The sequence below is a fragment of the Ctenopharyngodon idella genome, chromosome 1 (genome assembly GCF_019924925.1).
Source record: "Ctenopharyngodon idella isolate HZGC_01 chromosome 1, HZGC01, whole genome shotgun sequence".
In the NCBI taxonomy this organism is placed as follows: domain Eukaryota; kingdom Metazoa; phylum Chordata; class Actinopteri; order Cypriniformes; family Xenocyprididae; genus Ctenopharyngodon; species Ctenopharyngodon idella.
The window spans coordinates 29,767,913-29,790,974 of record NC_067220.1 but is presented as its reverse complement, the minus strand read 5'-3'; the positions used below and the strand labels follow the sequence as shown (position 1 = coordinate 29,790,974).

Below are 23,062 nucleotides of genomic sequence, written 5' to 3'. Positions count from 1 at the left end.
AGAATGTGTATGTGCGCTGGCGCGTAGTCTTTCTTTACAAAGTGACATCGCCAACTACTGACCTGGCATGCATAATGCAGTGTTTATAGTAGTTTTCACAGATCCGTGTGAACGGGGATTGTTTTGACAGCGTTGTCATCTATACAAAGAAAAAACACAGTAAGTCTAACCTTCACAGGCTCGCTTTCATACCTGTCATGGCGCTGCTCTGAATAAGGTCAATGTTGAGCATTACAGAGAGCTAAACACACTCTTGTAAAGTCTGTTTCATTCATACTCACTGCTAAAGGGTGCCCTTACACAGAAAGTCCACAATTGAGACTCATAAAAATCATAAAACTTATGATTTTCCAGGAAATTCCTTACATGGACAAAGTCATCCAGTTTCCGCTACAGCTGAATAAAAGGCAAAGAGAAACTTAAAGCCATCTCGAGTATTTTCATAAGAATAAACTATATGTATAATGCAATGTTAACTGGCATAGCATTTATTAGAATACTATAAAATAATATTTTCTGCCTCATTCTGTGATAAGAAGCTACATCAGATTACAGAAGGAAGTTATTTCAAACACTTGACTGATGTTAAATAGTGATTTTGGAACAAACATGGTATTAATATCATAAATTGTTGTGTTTTGACACTATGCTAAAATAACATGCTAGCTAGTCCTAATGCACCTGTTGCCATGAGTGATTATTTTATGACTAATTTTGAAAATCAACCTAAGACACAAAGACCAACCTAAGACCATTTGACACAAAGACAGAGAATGTAAAGTTTGGTCAAAGAAAAAGGGATTTTTATTCACACAGTTTTAATCGCCTTAAGGCGCTCTCTACCGCAGTAATCAACAAGCGAGCAGTCATCTGTAGCTTTGGCGGGACATGTGAAATTAATGTGGAAATAAAATACTCTGTATTGGTGGATTAACACAAACTGAGAAAGTCAAAAAGTGTTAGGTTGTGCCTGTTAGGGGTGTAAGAAAATATTGATACAGCTGAATATCGCGATATTATGTTTGGCGATACTGTATCAATTCTCAAAAACACTGTATCGATATTTATTTATTTACACCCAAGATTGGTGGCTTTATGTTCGGTTTAAACCAGAGACTGTATAAAACCCAACCGCTAGATGTCAGTGTTATCTCAGAACGTTAATTGACGCGGAGCCGGAGAAGAGCAAGGTGCATCGCTAGCGTTAGCATTAGCAAACCCAGCTCACAACACGATACAATTATTCCGCTCCCGCAGTATACAGAGCTGAAGTGTGGACTCATTTTGGCTTCAACTATAAAGAAACCACTAAGGAGATCGACAATAGTTTATTGTTTGCAAAATAGGCCATGTTAAAATCCAAAACTCGGGAAACGCATTGAATCTGAGAGCTCACTTAATATCCGGACGCCATCCGCGCTGCTGAGAGAGGCGTTCGATAGAATATGTAATATGTACTGCACGCTTTCCTCTCAGTAACAAAATAAACACACAACAAAAATGACAGCGGTGACAGCAAATAGAAAGCTTCTGATCATAGCGATGTGGATGTTTGCACCAGCTCTGCAGTTCAGCACTTCAGTGAAGGCACATTTATTTAAATAGCACTTTATACAATAGACTGATTTAAAGCAAGCAGCTTTACAGTATTAAATATAAAACAAACAGACATTCAGTCATGAAATGGACTATGCACTTTCTGTTGTTAAAAAGTTTAGAAATTAAAAACTGCTATACTGTGAACCTTTAAAACATATACACCTAAAGAATCCTCCAGTCACTTTACTATTTTCCTTTAAATTGCACAAAATAGTGATTAGTGATATAAATGCAAATTATACTGTATTGATTAAATAAAATAAAGTTGTTTGTCAGGTTTTATGCATATGGTGATGTTCTTTATAACAGTTTTTTCTAAAATTAGATCCTCTTTCTAAAAAAACAAGAAATATCGCAATCTATCGCCTTTCTTACAGTATCGCAATATGTCACAATATATCGTATCATAACCCCTGTATCGTGATACGTATTGTATCGTCAGATTCTTGCCAATACACAGCCCTAGTGCCTATATCCAGATAAGTGAATGTGTGTGTGCTTAGTCAGTGCTTTTGTTTTTCTTTGTTACAGTGGAAACATTTTAGAATGTTTATATTTCAATCCTTTTTACACATAATGTACAGCATAGCCTACATAGATAGATTCAGTACGTTTGTTTTCATAGTCTTCCACTTACACATTGTTTTAAAGACATCATTGGGCAGGATGTAATAATTAAAAAAAAAAAAAATCAGATTATTAAAACAAGACATAATTGACAGATTAATCGATTATCAGAGTAATTGTTAGTTGCAGCCCTAGTTAGGACTCAGTGTTGTTCTTGCATGGCCTCTCAATTTATGAGATGCAAACCCCGAATTAATTTAATCTAAGTCCTGAGTTTAATTCTTTTGAGTTTATTTTTTATTTCTATTTCTATTACATGTTAATTTTCCCTGTTATAATCAAAAATAATGAAAATAATTTTCCTGGTTAAATAAACATAAAAAAGAGAGACCAAATACAATTCTATTTTGTATTTTTACATTATGTAATGTTATATTTATTAAAACCAAGTATAAATTGCATAAAGTTAGTGTTTTTATGCATTTTTACATTTATTCCAAAATAACTAAAGGCAGTAACAATTTAAACAATATATATTTTGTTATTTGTGAACTAATGTTCAGCTTTTCTTTATAATAATCGTCTTATTTTCAGCAGTCATCAAGCTTGTACACACTGGACACAGACACGAAGATGTACCTTAAATGCGCACGAAAACAAGAGGTGGGATTTTACATACGAACCAATCATATCCAATCATAACCAATCATATCCAATCATAACCAATCATATCCAATCATAGCGCAATGGAGGCATTGCCTCCTCTAACGTGACTTTCCCCGATTCATTCTCAATTACCTGAGAATGAATATATATTGTATATTTCTGTATATTTCCTACCTGTTAGTCAGGTAGGAAGGCCACAGGTAAATATGACATTTACTATAACAGGTTCACATGAAAATTGTTTTAAGTTCACTTGAATTAAAAGTTGTTATTTTTTTAAAGCCTAATAAATGTTGTTTAAGTTCACTTAAGCTAAAAGTTGTTATTTTTTAAAGCCTAATAAATGTTGTTTAAGTTCACTTAAATTAAAAGTTATTTTTTAAAGCTTAATAAATGTTAAGTTCACTTAAATTAAAAGTTGTTATTTTTTTAAAGCCTAATAAATGTTGTTTAAGTTCACTTAAACTAAAAGTTATTTTTTAAAGCCTAATAAATGTTAAGTTCACTTAAACTAAAAGTTGTTATTTTTTTAAAGCCTAATAAATGTTGTTTAAGTTCACTTAAATGAAGTTATTTTTTAAAGCCTAATAAATGTTAAGTTCACTTAAATTAAAAGTTATTTTTTAAAGCTTAATAAATGTTGTTTAAGTTCACTTAAATTAAGTTATTTTTTAAAGCCTAATAAATGTTGTTTAAGTTCACTTAAATTAAAAGTTGTTATTTTTTAAAGCCTAATAAATGTTAAGTTCACTTAAACTAAAAGTTGTAATTTTTTTAAAGCCTAATAAATGTTGTTTAAGTTCACTTAAATTAAGTTAGTTTTTAAAGTCTAATAAATGTTAAGTTCACTTAAATTAAAAGTTATTTTTTTACAGCTTAATAAATGTTGTTTAAGTTCACTTAAACTAAAAGTTGTTATTTTTTAAAGCCTCATAAATGTTGTTTAAGTTCACTTAAACTAAAAGTTGTTATTTTTTAAAGCCTAATAAATGTTAAGTTCACTTAAATTAAAAGTTATTTTTTAAAGCCTAATAAATGTTGTTTAAGTTCACTTAAACTAAAAGTTGTTATTATTTAAAGCCTCATAAATGTTGTTCAAATTCACTTAAAGTAAAAGTTATTTTTTAGCTGAAATGTTAAAATGTTGAAATTGATAGCTTTTAGTTATAGGCTACTGTAATGTTGAATGTCTATAATTAATGTTTGAAAAAATCAGTTTCAATCAGTAGAGACATCAGTACCAGTATTAGTATTTGATACTGGCCTTCATTCATAAAAAGATGCCATTAAACAAATATTAAAAAAGAAATATATATATATATATATATATATACAGTCTTTAAGTTGTTTCTACTTTAATTTGGAGAGTAACTGTGAAATTATTACAATACAAAAATATTAAATATTAATAACTCAATTTAATATAAATGAAAATTAGAAATGTTGCCTTGGCAACTAGAATGAATAAAATAAGTTATTTATTATTTTTCAAGTAAAGAAATTTTGTTTTTTATGGCTTCAGATTTAGTTAACAATAATAACCTCAGTGCCCCCGGCTCTGTATGGCAAACCACCTTATCATACGATATGTTGCTTTTTGTTTTGAACATAGTTTTTTTGCATTCTATGTGTATTTCCACCTACTGGACCTGTCCTAAATAAATAAAAAAATAAAAAAAACTATGTCCCAAGCTTTCAACTCTAATTAGGGAAAAAGATATTTTGCTACTTTAGACTCTGCCCAACTAGCTGATCTCTGACCCATCAGGGCTCCGGTTTCAGCTGCATGTTCATCCACACAGGGACCCTACCAGTGGAGCAGAGGATAAAATAACATGTTTGTGGAGCGTCCATTAGTTCATGGTCCACTCCTCTTTTCTGTAGTTGCACAGGAAGCCGTCTCTGCAGGTCCTGTGTCACTCCTGATCACCCTATACAAATAATTAAAACCTTTTATCTAGACTGATCCTAACAATCCAATCCAATCCAACCTATGACTGCTGTGCTTCAGATAAGTGTAATGTCACTGGCCACCTGTTCAGTGTAACCAGGGATGGCACTCAATGTCATCTAAGCTGGGCCGGTCTGCCACCGCTGCACTGAGACACCAGCTAATCAACTGACGGCACTCTGTTACACACAACACAGTACTTGCCTTCAGTAACACAATAGAACAAACTTCTCTGTCTGGCTCTATCTCTGAATGTATGCTATCTCTTGCCTGTAGAAAGCTCTCTAGGGAAGTGCAGTCTGCTGTTAGAGGTGACCCTATGTGCGGCTCTGAAGGGTAAAAAACCACACAAGATCTTGTAGAGTGTCACCCCCACTGACCAAACAGTAGCCGGTCCTGCATGATAGCGTTGCTGATGAAACCACTCAGGAGGGGCGTACTGAAGAGTGCCTGACAGACCCAAAAAGATCAAAACATCCACTGAAAAGGTTCCAGTCCAAACTAAATGTAGGCCTGAAATGATCTTTGAGTCAAAACAGAGCTTCCTTTCGGTTGATAAATAAACGTTCACAAAATATCCATGTATAAGAACATCACCCAGAACGAAGTAGTAGGAGCTTTCTTTCTGTAATGCAATCCAACCTGCAAACGATGTGTAGGCCGAGTCCTTTAGGAGGTCTCCACAACCAAAGTCCAGCAGCTTGATGTCATGTGAAGTTGTGGAAATCAGCAGGTTCTGTGGCTTGATGTCCCGGTGCAAGACTCCACGGCTCTCGCAATGTTTCAGCGCAGTGATGAGCTGGACCAGCACTTTCTTGGCCAGGCTCTCATCTAGACAGCCGTTCTCCTCATAGAAACTCTGGAGATCTTGGCAAGGAACTGGTCGTTCCAGGATCATGATGTAATCAGTGGGACGGTCAAACCACTCCACGAGCTGCAGGACATTGGGGCAGGCAGGATCTGGATTGACCAGGGTCATCAGTGCGACCTCCAGCGGCAGCAGACCCTGGCCTTCCTGCAATGACAAATGCTGCATTACATCCAGGGCTGAATGCAGATGTGTGCGTGTGTGCAAACCAATAAAATGTGAAACAGAACAACAGATTCACGCTGGTACTTACAACTTTCAGCCTCTTGTTCATCCTCTCTTTAGTGACATACTTGATGGCAACCTGTAGACAGAAACCACAGTAAATCACACCTGCCTCATTGTGACGTATGACATTTACTAATATCAATTCTGAGAACATTTCTAAAGGCTGTTTGAATGAAGAAGGGAAGAAAATGTCTTACTGGCAGTCCATCAGACCTGCGTGTCCCAGCATACACAGAGCCAAATCCACCTTGCCCCAGCAATGGGCCCTTCGCATATGCTTCTGCAAAATATAAGAGAAAAAAGCATGTTGAAGTATCTAAACCTGTAAAAGAACGCTACTTTAATGCAGTTTTTTTACATCAAAGATCTTTTCAATGACAAATAAATTAATAGTTGAGCCATAACTTCTTTAATATAAGCCTATTCTGACCTGTGCGAGTACATTTGGCAGGTCTCTTATATGAGGTGGATGGTTGTCCATCATCTGGGGCTTGCTGGCTGCCGTTCTGCCTCTTCCTCTTCCTGTGAGTCTGATCTTTTGACACAGAAGAAGCCAACTCGGAAGGCAGAGGAGCTAAATATCCAGGTAGCTCTCGACTCAGTGGCTGAGCTGGGTTTGCCAGCGGTTCCTGATCATTGTTGTCACCAGAGCCATGTGTCCCAACCTCCTGACTGGCCGTCTGGGTAAAAGCTCCACTCCTGGATCTTGAGTGGCCTGAAGCTGAAATATTTCACACATCAAATACTTAAAGCCTCTATTAGTAATGTAAGAATATAGGCTTACTTCTTTAATATAAGCCTATTCTGACCTGTGCGAGTCCGTTTGGCAGGTCTCTTATATGAGGTGGATGGTTGTCCATCATCTGGAGCTTGCTGACTGCCGTTCTGCCTCTTCCTCTTCCTGTGAGTCTGATCTTTTGACACAGAAGAAGCCAACTCGGAAGGCAGAGGAGCTAAATATCCAGGTAGCTCTCGACTCAGTGGCTGGACTGGGTTTGGCAGCGGTTCCTGATCATTGTCACCAAAGCCATGTGTCCCAACCTGTCTGGCTGTCTGGGTGGATCTGGAGCGGCCTGAGGCTGAAATATTTCACACATTAAATACTTAAAGGCTCTATTAGTAATGTTATATGGATAATCAATAATCAATGTCAGTGGTCACATCAAATTATGTTAAATTATATTTTTCAATTTTCGGTTGGGTCTTGAATTGCAATTGAGCAACTCTGCCCATTATAATTGTGACAAGGAATTTTTTTTCTTTCTTTTTCTTTCTTTTTTTTTTTTTTTTTTTTGAATTTGCTTTTTTAGATAAGCTAAATGTCATTTAGCTGTGAAAATTTAGTTTAAATGGGTTAACTTGCATTTCTTCACATTAAGTCAAACTACATACAACATCAAACCAAAACATACCAATAATAAACAAATGAAAAATGTAAATACTCGCCTCGTCTTTCACCCATTTGAGCCACTGAAAATCTCCAAACTCCAACAAGAAACAAAATACAAAAAGGAATAAAAAACTCTCCTCAGAAAAAAAAGAATAAATAAATAAACTCCAAACTCTTTCTAAAATAAGAAAAGAACAATAAAAGTGTATCTTTCAAAGAACCAAGAAAATAAAACTGTAAAACTCAAAGAAAATATCCTTCAAACTCCTTCAAAAATCACAATCTTCGCACAGAAAATACTCTCCAAAAGTCTCTTAAATCGCCTTGTCTCTCAACCAACAGGTATCGACGGGTTCGAGTGTATATATTCAGTCAAAATTCATTTCACGCGTCGCTATAGCAACTAAAATCCGAATTATGCATACGCACACCTACGTCGTGTGCGCGAGCTACAGCAGCGCGCGCACAATCTAGTTTTTTTTTTTTTTTTGATTACAAATTTTTTATAATGTGATCTGAGATTTTTATGTTGGATAGGCCTAGTAAAAGTTTTTATATCTGTGTGTGGACATCGTTATGGACACAGAAAACATTTCCCATTTGCTGTTGTTGATGTTTTATTACTTAAAATAATAATTATTCATAATTCGTGATTTTACTTTATTAAATTATTATTTAAATTATTATTTAAACAGGCGCGAGCATCTGTTAGGTCAAAAGTGAACGTGAAATTCTCGAGTGAAACAGCTGTAAAAGTGAGATTTTACTAGCAAATCTTAAATTATCCACTAGAGGGGGCAATTTGACTATTCTCCCAGCTAATTGTTGACTATTAGTTACAGCAAGTTTGGTGCAACTGAATTTGAGCAAAAACAAAAAGCAAAATGGATTGGTGGCTTGTAAAATCAAGAATACCAGAGATGATCAAAACTAAGGTTAAACTGAACGAAAAACAAGCTCAGCCGTGACTCTGAAGTCGGTAAACTGTTTATATTTTAATGTTTCAGTTTTTAACTAACCCTGTCTACACAGAATCCCTGACAGTAAACTGATGCCTCGTTCTACCGGTATTTCTGACATACTCCAAAGCGCCTGAGTTTCTTTTGACAAAGAACAAATTGATTTGCAATGGTTACTTTGTTGTGTCCAGTGTAGACATCCTCAAGGTGTTGCGGCAAGGCGCGACGTGACAACGGTCGCGTCTGGTGTGTAAACGGGCTTTGCACACTGTATTCAGGCATATTAAGTAATGCAGCAATGATGTTCGAGGTTTTTTTTTTTTTTTTTAGATAAACGTAGCGGGACGCGTGTCCAAAAAGTTTGAAAACCCCCGGCCTTGAAAACCTTCACATTTATCCAAAATATCGACATTAAATCCAAATTAATAAAGAAAAACAAAAAGGCCCATAGCCTATATGAAGCATGAAAGATGACGTTCATCAAGAAGCTATAAGTGAGTAGACCTGAGATGAGGTTCTCCATTCATGTATACATTTTACAATGATCATAAGCACTTTTTGGACGGGATTAGTTTCTCAAGCTATGTTTAAGTTATGAACAGAATAAGTTATTATGCTAATAACAGCTTAAATCAACCGATTTCATGTGCCGTTTGATGGAAGTAGCCTAGTTGAGGTATAGGGGAGTTACGAAAAGTCATGTGATATGAATACTTACGTGCATCACGTAATAAATGTATGATAAAAATCGAATCAATATATTAAAGTATATTATAAATATTAATATAGTATATATGAGCTTTTAATTAATAATTAACCAAATGAAATATGTGATTAATTAACATTGTGTATATAATTAGGATTAGATTTATCCTAATTAATTAATCTGGTCAGTTAAGTAGCAGAGGGGGTTGTTAATCAGTTTCATCTGCTTTGGTGTTAATGAAATTAACAACAGGTGCACTAGATGGGCAACAATGAGACGACCCCCAAAACAAGAATGGTTTTAATTTTTTTCCCTACTCATCTTTTCTGACTGTTTTTCATTAGTTTTGCATTTGGCTAGGGTCAGTGTCACTACTGGTAGTATGAGGCAATACCTGGACCCTACAGAGGTTGCACAGGCAGTCCAACTCCTCCAGGATGGCACATCAATATGTACCATTGCCAGAAGGTTTGCTGTGTCTCCCAGCAAAGTCTCAAGAGCATCGAGGAGATTCCAGGAGACAGGCAGTTACTCTAGGAGAGCTGGACAGGGCCGTAGAAGGTCCTTAACCCATCAGCAGGACCGGTATCTGCTCCTTTGTGCAAGGAGGAACAGGGTGAGCACTGCCAGAGCCCTACAAAATAACCTCCAGCAGGCCACTGGTGTGAATGTCTCTGACCAAACAATCAGAAACAGACTTCATGAGGATGGCCTGAGGGCCCGATGTCCTCTAGTGGGCCCTGTGCTCACTGTCCAGCACCATGGAGCTCGATTGGCATTTGCCATTGAACACCAGAATTGGCAGGTCCGTCACTGGCGCACTGTGCTTTTCACAGATGAGAGCAGGTTCACCCTGAGCACGTGGCAGACGTGAAAGGGTCTGGAGAAGCCGTGGAGAACGTTATGCTGCCTGTAACATCATTCTGCATGATTGGTTTGGTGGTGGGTCAGTGATGGTCTGGGGAGGCATATACATGGAGGGACGCACAGACCTCTGCAGGCTAGACTAGTGTTGTCAAAAGTACAGGTACTTCGATACCAAGTCGGTACTGAAATTTTGAAAATGTGACAATACCAGCATTTCTGTAGTACCGGTAGTACCGAGTATCCAGGTATATTCTGTACCCACTGATAGGGATGTGCCAGTATTTACGTGAATATGACACGAGTGAAGCACAAAGCTTTGTTTACAGAATAAATAATAGGTTGTGACATCGCAGCCATGGAAACATTTTGGTTCATGCCGAATGAGAGAGGTATGTGAGTCCATAAATTTAAGCTTTGTATTCTGTTTTGCGAATCCCTCTGGTTACCCGATTAGCAGAGAATTTAATATTCCATTAGTTATTCCACTGAACATGGAATCTCAAATCTCCACTAGCGCGGGGGATACGTTTCTTCCTTTGGTTCGCTTTTAATTAGGCCTATAATATTCGCATTCTTTACTGTGGTAAAGTAGAAAAACACTGTAGGACAGAAACCTTTTTGCTTGCACGTCAGTTTCTATTTAACACAGTTTGCACTTGTTATTAGACTTTATAAGGCGCGTCAAGTTTATTTGTATAGAGTGTTTCACACACGCCGGTGATTTTTACTTTCATTTTCTCTGGCAGCGCAAAATCAAACATACAGTAGCCTGAATGTCTGAAGATAAAAGTAGCTCATCAGGAGATAACATCAAGATATTATTAAAGAGAAATGGTCTCTTTCCTGCTCGCGTCCCACATCCCTCTCAAAGAGCATAGCGGTATACTATATGACGCATCTTTGTGTGGAAATATAAAACGAATGTTTTTTAAATAATATTTAACTTTCTTATTATTTAGGTTAGCCTACCATTATTTACTGATATTTATTTCATAGTTTTACAGCCTATAGTGTGTCGTTTCACTGACGGAATAGCTAAAATAAACACGCACGTCTATTACAAAATGGACGTTTGAGCATTTGTTTATTTATTTTTTTATATTTCAAAATTTATTTCATTGCGGTATACTGTATATACACACACAAACATACACACACACGCTCCAAATATTTATATGTATGAGTACCATCATATTTAATGTCTTTAAAATAGGCTAGTTAAATAAAATAGTAAAATATTTCCAACAGATTTTCCTGTGGTACTGAAATTGGTACCGAGAACCGTAAAATTGTAATGGTATTGGTACCGACTACTGGAATTTTGGTACCGTGACAACACTAGGCTAGACAATGGCACCCTGACTGCCATTAGGTATCGGGATGAAATCCTTAGACCCTACGCTGGTGCAGTGGGTCCTGGGTTCCTCCTGGTGCATGACAATGCCCGGCCTCATGTGGCGAGAGTATGCAGGCAGTTCCTGGAGGATGAAGGAATTGATACCATTGAATGGCCCCCATGCTTGCCTGACCTAAATCCAATATAACACCTCTGGGACGTTATGTTGCGGTTCATCCAACGCTGCCAGGTTGCACCTGGTCCAGATCTGCGAGGAAATACCCCAGGACACCATCCGTCGTCTCATTAGGAGCATGTCCCGACGTTGTCAGGCATGCATACAAGCACATGGGGGCCATACAAACTACTGAGTACTATTTTGAGTTGCTGCAATGAAATTTCAGCAAAATGGACTAGCCTGCTGCATCATTTTTTCACTTTGATTTTCGGGGTGTCTTTGAATTCAGTCCTCTGTAGGTTGATAATTTTCATTTCCATCAAATAATGTGGCATCCTTTCGTTCCTAACACATTACCCGGTCCATATCAGTATGTATATCCAGCATGATATTTTTCCCCATTGAGATCTGATGTGTTTTCAAAGTGTTCCTTTAATTTTTCTGAGCAGTGTATAACATTATAATGAGAACACTATTGTAATAAATCGTTGTGAATTCATTGGATTTCCTTGTCGTGTTTCAGCACGTTGCTCAAGGAAAAGCGCATCCACTGACTAGCACGCATCTGAGGCAATGTTGGTGTATTTAGTCGTTATATTTGATTATTAAATAAGTAATTTAATTAAATAAGCAATCACATTGACTCATTTTACAATCATACTAGCCTTTTATTTAGACTAAAAGACTTCTCATTCTTTTGGTGAGGAACATGGCATTTAGAGCAGCATTTGCACACCCTGTCATGCTGATGGCTATAAGCAACTGCAGTAGATGCATAATGCAGTATTAAGGCTAACGATTAATTGATTGTTAATTTAAACGATGATCGATCATAAGAGTTTGTGTAATTTGACATCCCTATTTCCTATAGAATGTTTAATAGTCTAACAAGAGAGAGAGAAAAAACAAACACTCCAGACTATCTGAATGTTGAGACCAGAGCTAGTTTTCACACCTTGAAGCCTTGAATAAAAAAGATACAGTTCATTTAACAACATACTGACCTTTTGTAACTAAATACATCAATGTTTTAACAACTGCATATGAAAACAAGAAACTGCATATGTAAACCTTACCAGTGAGATTTAGATTTAGGGGCCATTTACACTACACTGTTTTCAGCAAAAAAAAGGAAAACTTTTTATGCGTTTTGTCTCTGTGTAAAATACAAAAACGCGAATTTGTGAAAACCATGACATCATCATGCGCACGCGTATTACGTGTTCACTCTATAAGCGTGTAGTTTTTCTTTACAAAGTGACCTCGCCAACTACTGGCCTGGAATGCATAATACAGCATTTTTAATCGTTTTTGCAGATCCGTGTAAACAGCTGTCATTTTAGCAATGAAAACGCAAAGGAAAAACTTTTCCGTTTTTAGTACATCGTTGTCGTGTTAACGTACCCTCAGTCCTTTTTAGTCCCTAATCTCCCCAATATCTTTTTGTAGACTCTTATGGGGTTCTCCAAATTATTCAAATGCCTTTAAAATGTTTTCCATTTTCTTTATTCTCTCTCTTTGTTCATTCTGTATCTCTGGCTTATTCAAACTTTGCTCACTTCTCATTCATTTAGGTCAGGGGTGTCAGACTCACGTTCTTGCAGGGCCCACTTTCCTGCAGAGTTCAGCTCTGGCCCTAATTAAACACACCTGAATCAGCTAATCAATGGCTGTGTCCTAAATCGCCCCCCTTATACCCTTAAATAGGGCACTATTTGAGGGAACAGCCATTTGCAGTGGTGTCTGAAACCAGTGGACATTATCGAGTGCACTCATTCAATCCCACAATGCACCACAATAACGAGTGTACAACTGATGTACGCTCAATGGCTAGCGAATATCTATAATGCACTGTGAGAGTTGTGCGCCGATTGAATTCCCGCGTTTGACCAGAAGATGGCGCCTGCAGCTGAATCATCCATTCATCCATTTTCCAAACCGCTGGTACAATGTGGCTACTGCGTAATATCATACAGGTATAAATTTATATTTAATTGATAATTAAATCGTTTAATTAAGGTCTATACATGCTAGTTTCCATGACGGAGATCAAGATAAATCTTTGTATTACTACTGGAGCTGCCGGTTTGCTAAGTTTCAAATAATTATTAAACAGCAAGCACAAACTATGCAAAAGCTGCAGCCCCTCTGGCGTACTCAGTGTCCGAGTTCATTCACTCGTATTCATTCACTCCCTCAAGTGAACTATATTAGTGGAGTAATAGGGAATACTTAATGTGGGTATAGGGGACGATTTCGGACACAGCCAAGGTCTTCAGGATTATTATGAAAGTTTTAGGCAGGTGATTGGAGCTGGTTGGAGATAAACTCTGCTCGACAGTGAAGATTGACGCGTGATTTATGAGGTGATTATTATTTCCTAGAAGTGGATGCGTTTCCTCTAACAGACACATGAGGGTGACAGACATCTTTTGTTACTATACCAACCAATCTTTCCAGCAGAGGTTTGTGTTTGTAGGCTATATACAGATCAAGAAGAATTTATGTGCACCATCCACAAACAAATGGATTGGTGGAGAAATTAATGACACAAATCTGAGGTTAAAAAAAGTGGCCAATTCATTCAACTCTGGAACAACATATGACATCCATAATAATGGAAACTCTAATGGAGGTTGTAATTCTCATGCAGAGTTTATTAGAACAAACAAAGGTCCAGGAGATCAATAAATACAGCAACATAATGGGCAAAAAGCCTGAGAACATGTAATCCACAGAAAATAGAAAACACACAGAAATGCTAATAAGGTTAAATTAAACTTTGCAAAGACTGGAAAAACTGGCAAGAGACAGAGATAATATTTTCCCATTACTTGTTGTTTGTTACATGTTTAATGTGAGACTGTTTGCAAATGTTATATAGATTATTTAATTTTGCAGTTTAAATATTATAATCTCAGAAATAATACCAAAAAGTATTAAGACATAATTACAAAGGGTTCTTTCTTTCTTTCTTTCTTTCTTTCTTTCTTTTTCATTTCCAAATTTCTGTATCCCCCTATTTTTTTCAGATCTTAGAAGACTTATACAAACTGAAAATTTTACCATTACAAAACTTTTCCATTACAAACATTTAATTGCAGCTGACTACAAAAAAGTCATATTCTTAAATGAAAAAGTATATTGTAGATGTTTATAATAATGTTTATGAAAGAAATCTGAGCCACTTCCTCTTTGTTGCAGAGAAATGCTTCTGTGCTCAGTTATCTGTTAAGAAAGACATATTTGTAAATTTTAGTAAACAAGATGCATTTATTTATTTATTTTTTTACTATATATTTCAGCTGTTAACATACTGGAATCAATCTGCAAATGAAGTGAAGGCAATATTCATGTTTGTTCATCACTTGCCTTTATTTCATGAGACACAGAAAGTTGAGCTTCTCCTCACAGTGTCTGTTTTCCCATCGCTCTGTCTCTGTGTTTCGGGCTCCACAACGGTACGGCTCAGGTGGGCATGAGGGCAGAGGGAGGTCGGTCTGAACACTCTTCACATTCAACCAATACCAGTTTCCATCCAGAAAGCGCAGGCCTGTCCACACACTGTCTGTCTGAGAATTATTGGTCTCATTTTGAATCTGATTTACTGGCCAATCAAAATGTAAAGAGGCCAGATCAGTGTAGTGACTCCTGCAGAACTCCAGAGCTTCCTCCCATGTCTTATTCTCCTGCACCAGAATGAAATTCCCATAGCAGAAGAAAGGAAATTTATTTGAACATGATGTTTTTTTCCAACGAACCTCATTAGTGAATGCACAAAAGGAAGGATTTTCAAATAAGTATTCTGTAGCTGAAGTATTTGTGTCCTCATACTTCAGTGACTTGCACACGTTTTCCTGGCTGTTGATCCAACTATTGTTGTATGTTCCTCCAGCTGCCTCTTCAAGCATCTGAAGATCCTCTTTGTTAAAGACTATAGACAGGTTTTTATAAAACTTTTTACAGTACGTCTGAGCAGAAGTGCAGGTCATTGGAGTGGACACATAAATGTGTACTCTATAACCTGTAGTCAGTCCATAAAGGACAAACAGGCGAAGTCCAGTGAGAGTCAACTTCATCTCTGCTGTAGTGAGCTGGTTTGGTTTTAGGATGGTTGCGCACTGAACAGTTTATCAACCTCACTGGGCTGCTGACATGGAACATGCAAATCCTACAGCACAATCATCTATTTTGTTTATTTAAAGAAGTTGGGAAGTCAGGCATGTGGCAGCCTGCAAAGATTTATACATTTTTAAAGGAAATATTTTAAAGTCTTCATAAAAGCATGTGTTATTACAGGTATATTAGCTACATAATTCTTTTTTTTTTTTTTTTGTCTGAAATAATGAAATAAATTAATACATCCTATTATTTACTACAATAATTACAAAACATAATACTCATATTGCAGCAATGTGAATTGTTGATAAACTTGATAAATTTGATACATTTTTATTAATATTTATATATTCAGTAGTATTAGTTATTGTTTTTGTTTGTTTGTTTGTTTGTTTTTTATCTAATTGCACTGATTTCATGCTTATAGTAATGTCAATAGTAGTCCAATCCAGATTATTTGAATTATTTGCATAATGAATGGATGGGGAAATGCACATAAACTCTTTTTTTAGAGATTTTAATAAACCAACTACGTTCAAGTTACTATCATCTCGATGTATGACTTCTTCTGTCATTCAGGGGTCAAAAACACACAGCATGCAGGCATTGCCCTGCCTGACAAATTGTTTTTAAAACAGCTGAAAAAAATAGTCAAAAAACAGCTGTTGTTTGCATTGTTTTTCATCCATTTCATGCAAAGAAATTCCACATCTACAATCCTCATTCAAATGAGAGAAATTATGATTTGCCTTTGTCTTAGCATGAACGTTGCACCATAAATATATCGGTGCTGTGATATTCCGATTACTTCCTCAGTGTCACGGAATCAACCACACCATCATTCAACCCATCGTTTCACCACACTCCACCCACTCGTTCACAATCACCCGAATTCTGATTCCCTGCACCTACACGTCCTCATCAATGCACCCTATATATCTACTGTCATTCCCTTCACATCACATCATTGTCTGGTCTAGTCCTTGATACAAGCATGTATAGACTCCTTACCTGACTACTCACCTGAGAACCTTACCTGCGATTCCTGAGTATCCCGTCATCCTTAATCTGCCTTCTGCCCTCCGTCCTCCATCTTCTGCCCTTCACCATCTGTCATCCTGCTCACCTGCCGCCGTATCCAGATCTGCACCTGCAAACAAACACAAGAGTTACCAACCAGCTAAGTCACCATCAGACTCTCTGCTTATACAGACTCACCTGTACTGCTCTTTACTCTGCTTAGTAAATCCTATTTAAACTTACCTGTCTGTCCTCTTCTGTTGTGTGACACTCCTTTTTACTCAGATACCTCAATACATTATTTGTTAATTTGATTAAATTGTTTGTGTGGTCAGCTTTATCACTTTTCGCCTATTATAGTTTCTGCTTAAAAGACATGGCTATTAAGATTCGGTAATATGCCTGGCTTTTGTTTTCAATGATCTCACTCCACTGGCTCCCAGTAGCATCTAAAATCAACTTAAATGTTTGACATGGCTCTAAGGAATTCTGCTGGTACTGTACCTCACCTATAAGTGTACGTCAAACTCGCCAGCTATGGTGTGAATGCAGATGAAGATTGCCATGGACTGAAGCTTATAGATACTGTGGTGAACACTATGACGGGGTTTTCAACTCTGGCTCTTAAGGGCCACTTTTCTGCAGAGTTTAGCTCCAATATTGCTCAAACTCACCTGCCTGTAACTTTCAAGTAATCCTAAGACCTTGATTAGCTTGTTCAGAAGTGTTTGATTAGGATTGGAGCTAAGAGCTGTACCGCTGTGGAGCCCACACTAAAAGAACAGAGCAGTGGGAGATGAGATACTGTGACGAGATGCTCAACATCTGTTACTTGTAAACTGAGTAACAGAAATTCACATTCACCATGTACAAGTCTTTTCCAAAGGTGGGGTATATTTGAAAAACGCTGTTTGGACTAACCAGACGGTTGAGAAGAGAGAACGAGCAAGGGGGAGATTTGAAGAAAGACTGCAGAAAGAGAGATGAGACACAATGCAAAAGAGAAAACTTCAAAGAATATCACTGTAATGAAGGGTTATGACTTGGCAAGATCTTTAGGACCCGCGTTAATATTAGAAAAGCTTTCCAGCGCTGGAGAGAGCTATGCGGGAAGGCCTGAAAACAGACACGGAGGTTGCTTTGATTCTTCTCCACACGTGAGTAATATTTACTATTGTGTACTGTACAAGTGTACTATATGTTAATTTTTTGTGCTTCCTTGTTGTTCGTTCATCTGCGCTTTATTTTTCATAAAACATTATTTTGTTGCAGCGTCAGCTGTGAAACACAGCCATCCACTCTCACATTGCGTGTGTAACAGAGGCCAGCTAGTAAGAGATGTGCAGGTAAACCTATCTCAAGAGGCGCACTGACGGCCACTAGAGAATGCGATGTTTAGTGTCATTATTAGTGCATTAATGAAGAGAGGGGTGTGTTTGTTTGAGTTTATTTCAAATATCAATATTAATATGTCCAACAGCATTTTTGAAATATTACTTACCCCACCTTTAATTTCACTCTGCAGTAAAAAAAGATTCAATTGATTTATTTTCTACTAAATTTTTAAATAACTCTGTTAAATATGCAAAAAGATTATGTCTTCTTACCTCTGAATTTAAAAAAAAAAAAAAAAATTAATTCCATTCAAAAAGTGAAACTTGTATATTATATTCATTCATTACACACAGACTGATATATTTTAAATGTTTATTTCTTTTAATTTTGATGATTATAACTGACAACTAAGGAAAATCCCAAATTCAGTATCTCAGAAAATTAGAATATTGTGAAAAGGTTCAATATTGAAGACACCTGGTGCCACACTCTAATCAGCTAATTAATTCAAAACACCTGCAAAGGCCTTTAAATGGTCTCTCAGTCTAGTTCTGTAGGCTACACAATCATGGGGAAGACTGCTGACTTGACAGTTGTCCAAAAGACGACCATTGACACCTTGCACAAGGAGGGCAAGACACAAAAGGTCATTGCAAAAGAGGCTGGCTGTTCACAGAGCTCTGTGTCCAAGCACATTAATAGAGAGGCGAAGGGAAGGAAAAGATGTGGTAGAAAAAAGTGTACAAGCAATAGGGATAACCACACCCTGGAGAGGATTGTGAAACAAAACCCATTCAAAAATGTGGGGGAGATTCACAAAGAGTGGACTGCAGCTGGAGTCAGTGCTTCAAGAACCACTACGCACAGACGTATGCAAGACATGGGTTTCAGCTGTCGCATTCCTTGTGTCAAGCCACTCTTGAACAACAGACAGTGTCAGAAGCGTCTCGCCTGGGCTAAAGACAAAAAGGACTGGACTGCTGCTGAGTGGTCCAAAGTTATGTTCACTGATGAAAGTAAATTTTGCATTTCCTTTGGAAATTAGGGTCCCAGAGTCTGGAGGAAGAGAGGAGAGGCACACAATCCACGTTGCTTGAGGTCCAGTGTAAAGTTTCCACAGTCAGTGATGGTTTGGGGTGCCATGTCATCTGCTGGTGTTGGTCCACTGTGTTTTCTGAGGTCCAAGGTCAACGCAGCCGTATACCAGGAAGTTTTAGAGCACTTCATGCTTCCTGCTGCTGACCAACTTTATGGAGATGCAGATTTCATTTTCCAACAGGACTTGGCACCTGCACACAGTGCCAAAGCTATCAGTACCTGGTTTAAGGACCATGGTATCCCTGTTCTTAATTGGCCAGCAAACTCGCCTGACCTTAACCCCATAGAAAATCTATGGGGTATTGTGAAGAGGAAGATGCAATATGCCAGACCCAACAATGCAGAAGAGCTGAAGGCCACTATCAGAGCAACCTGGGCTCTTATAACACCTGAGCAGTGCCACAGACTGATCGACTCCATGCCACGCTGCATTGCTGCAGTAATTCAGGCAAAAGGAGCCCCAACTAAGTATTGAGTGCTGTACATGCTCATACTTTTCATGTTCATACTTTTCAGTTGGCCAAGATTTCTAAAAATCCTTTCTTTGCATTGGTCTTAAGTAATATTCTAATTTTCTGAGATACTGAATTTTGGATTTTCCTTAGTTGTCAGTTATAATCATCAAAATTAAAAGAAATAAACATTTGAAATATATCAGTCTGTGTGTAATGAATGAATATAATATACAAGTTTCACTTTTTGAATGGAATTAGTGAAATAAATCAACTTTTTGATAATATTCTAATTATATGACCAGCACCTGTACTTGGTGTGTGGACGATGAAGATGGGTGAAGGTCACACAGGTGTCAACAGAGCAACATTACATTAAATATGTTGCATTAATATTTGTCAGCCAAGACCAACTTTGAACAATACATAAAAATTATTTTTGAATAATATATAAAGTGTTGTATAATTTGCTTCAAAATGTGTTTATACTGTATACCTTTACACCCTTATTACAAATAAAAAATTACAAAACAAAATAGCTTATTACAAATACTTATAGGCCAATTTCACACTTCCGGGTTTTTGGCTTCTGGATTGGCCTATGCTGGGTAAACTTTTTTTCTGATAACAGCAATGGCTGAGGCTAACAAGAACCAGTTTGGGAATCAAAGACTTTGTAAGAAATAAATATCATGAAAATGTTTAATGTAATAATTACAGTATTTCGGATTTTTGTGAAGTTTTCCTAATTGCGGCCACTGTCTCTCTCGCTTTCTGCTCCTAATCACACACACTTGCATCTATGACATTCATAGATACACATTCATATAGATATATATGAATTAGAATATAATAGAATTAGAATTAGAATATAATAGAATTATATTGATATGAATCAATATATGAATTAGATGCCCAAAATTGTCATAATTTTAAATGGCTGTAGTTCACTGACAAAATAAAATCACATAGATTTGAAAATACGTTAGGCTGAGTAGATTTTAAAAGAATGATCCCAGTCACAGATTTAGCTAGTTCCTGTGTATCTATTAACCACTCTCCAAACTATCTATTAGTCACTCTCCAAAATGAGTTGATAGGTTTGTCCAAATTGTCTTGAAAATTATCCATTCATTCATTTTGAATATATGTTGAGAACTGAACTGCTTGAAGTGAAAGCGCTGAACATCAGTAAAGTCACACAATCATATTGTCATTTTGGTATATATTCTTTATCTATTTTTTGACATTTATGAAGACTCACCAGCAGATGGAGTGAGTGACATGTCCTCTACAGGGTCGAGACTCAAAGGGATGCTTGAGGCTGTCCCAGCATCTCGGGCCACAGGCGGGGAAAACTCCCTGGGCAGATGGCATGTCAGAAAACATTTTTTAAAATAACTTCTGCATGTTAATATCTCAAAAATATATAACAATAATGCCACAATTTATTTTTTGAACAAGGACAGTCTAATGAAGATGCTTCCCTTATTCTAGGGCCATAACAGTTACCTCTGAGGCCTCCATAGGGGCTTTTACACTGGAGGAACGTTTTTATAGTTTCCATAACTATTGGCAGAAGTACCACAGGAATTCGCACCACAGGAACTGGGAACGACTTTATTTACAGGAACGCCTTTAGGGAGACTAAATTAGCTCCTACTTCAGAGTAGTTTCTAACCTAGCACAATAGGAACTACCAATGATGTAAGTGTACGAAACAAAGGCACCCGCCATTTTTAAAAAGCTCTGTAAACACAGTTTACATATACTTTACAAACTAATGTACAGTAAGCTAATGTTAACAGCATTCACCTGTCACCTTTGTCAGCAGCGTTGTGCTCTTTTCTCAGACTCAATGAAATGTAGGACTGCAAGTTGTCGTGGGAGATTTTGTCTCTGATCCCTCCTCTTTGCTCTTTAAATCACATAACTTATACATCTACATTCCATTTCCATTTTCAAGAAACCCACGACACACAACAAAAACAAATCTCTGACCACAGTGAGACAGGTGAGTCTAGATGGCAAGACACTTGAGTCTGTGCAGGTTGCAGGAGAATAAAATGATTTGCGAGACTACCACAAAATAGAAATTAAAAAAAAAAAAAGATTTACAGGCACGAGCATAGGCAGAGTTTGTAAGGCTGTTGCTGCTTCTGATTGAATTTAGAGGGAAAATCTGCCCATAACTGCTGGTCTAGGATCAGTTTTCTCTGTAATAATAGCATATTGGTGAAACAGATTTGGCAAGTGATCCAGTGCTTATATGTGTTTGTGCTTTGGAAAGCATCAAAGTTTTCTATTTTCAACACGTTTTTGCAGCTTTGAGCAATGTAGCCAATCACAAGCATATCTGTTGATTTCTTGAACACATTGACCAATCAGATGTGTTTACGTTAGAATCCACTCACCGCTCAAACGCTGAAGGATTTGTTCAGTGCTGAGTTCTGCATGCTTTTGAATACTCTCATTATATAAAAGTGACATTATGCAAGACTCATTATGCAGTCAGCTTCACTGATTATAACGGACCTTTATGAGATCACGATTAACTGTGACAGCTTTTTAGTGATTATAAAGGGAGCACTCTTTGCATGCTTTCTGCCATGCCAAATCATGCATGTAGTGGCGTGTACTTGCTTTTCTGTTAAAAATTAACAGTGGTTTGTGAATGTAGATGCTTTAATAACATATTTATTATGAGCATTTATGCTGCGATGTGTAGGTTGTTGCTAGGTTGTTGTATACTTTTACCTTCAGGGTAAAATGAGAAGCCCTCAGTTCGGTTTTAGTTTTTGTCCAGTATTTTCTTTACCACTGTTTAAAAAGCTGTTGTATTTGGTATTTGTTCATATTATCTTAGATTATCGTCTTTTTTTTTCTTTTTTTTTTGGTTTTGATTAAAAAAAAAAAAGTTAAAACAGCTTTGATTAAATCAACTTTACCTGCATGCTTCTCCTCAGCCTTCACATCTCCTGCAGGAAATAACTCTTGTGCATGGAGGAAAGAGATATATATAAGACGGAATTACTGCAGCATGTTTTCTCTAAATCCAATTGCATGCAATACATTTGGGGGGTATTATCTGATTCACAACACTGACACAAAAAAATTAGCAAAAAATTATGCCGTACAATACAAGAAGATTGTCTGTATATACTTGAAAGTGAAAATCTCAGCCACCAAGATAACACATATCACAAAAGATGTTGTACAGTGTTTCATACAGCAGGTCCCCACAGCCAAAAGCAATCAGTGTCACATCCAGGGTGTCTGTGTTCACTAACAAGTTCTCCAGTTTGAGTCTCTATGGATAACTCTGCGGCTACAGCATTTGTCAGCAGCCAAAATGACCTGCAGGATCACATTATGTGCAAACCCTTCGCCAAAGATGCCTACACAGCTCTGAAGAGTCAAAAAGATTCTTGCAGGGTGAGGGGCGCTGCGAGACCACAATATAATTGTCAGGGGGTCCTGCCAGTCCAGCAGTTGAATTGGCAAGGATTGTCAGGCTGATTTCCAGAGGAATGGGTTTGGGATGATCAGGCTATAGAGGAAAAGAAAGTTATTATGATGATTAGATGGAGGTGTTTCCCTCAAAATGTCAAAGACAGTTTGTCTATTAAAAAGTAATTTGCAGTCTGTGATTAACATTAATACGTAAATGAAAACAGAGACTGAGAGGAGGTAACATATGTTACCTCCAGTGATTATATATTC

General features: G+C 37.2%; 1 protein-coding gene across 1 annotated transcript; it reads right to left on the bottom strand.

Annotated features, from left to right (window-relative positions):
• Nucleotides 1-4,870: 4,870 nt before the first annotated feature.
• On the bottom strand, nt 4,871-16,495 carry LOC127512002 (serine/threonine-protein kinase pim-3-like). Its single transcript, XM_051892500.1, has 7 exons — nt 16,471-16,495; nt 6,310-6,600; nt 6,077-6,159; nt 5,905-5,955; nt 5,426-5,798; nt 5,054-5,233; nt 4,871-4,962 (listed from the first exon to the last, which is right to left on the bottom strand). Exons 1-7 carry the CDS (start codon nt 16,493-16,495, stop codon nt 4,871-4,873), a joined length of 1,095 nt encoding a protein of 364 aa, XP_051748460.1.
• Nucleotides 16,496-23,062: the final 6,567 nt, after the last annotated feature.

Coding starts and splice junctions, on each gene's coding strand:
- LOC127512002 (XM_051892500.1), bottom strand. CDS start 16,495: ATGACGGGATACTCAGGAATCGCAG. Junction 5,234..5,425: donor GGCCTACACATCGTTTGCAG/GTTGGATTGCAT, acceptor TGGGTCTGTCAG/GCACTCTTCAGTACGCCCCT. Junction 4,963..5,053: donor CCCTAGAGAGCTTTCTACAG/GCAAGAGATAGC, acceptor TGTGTGTAACAG/AGTGCCGTCAGTTGATTAGC.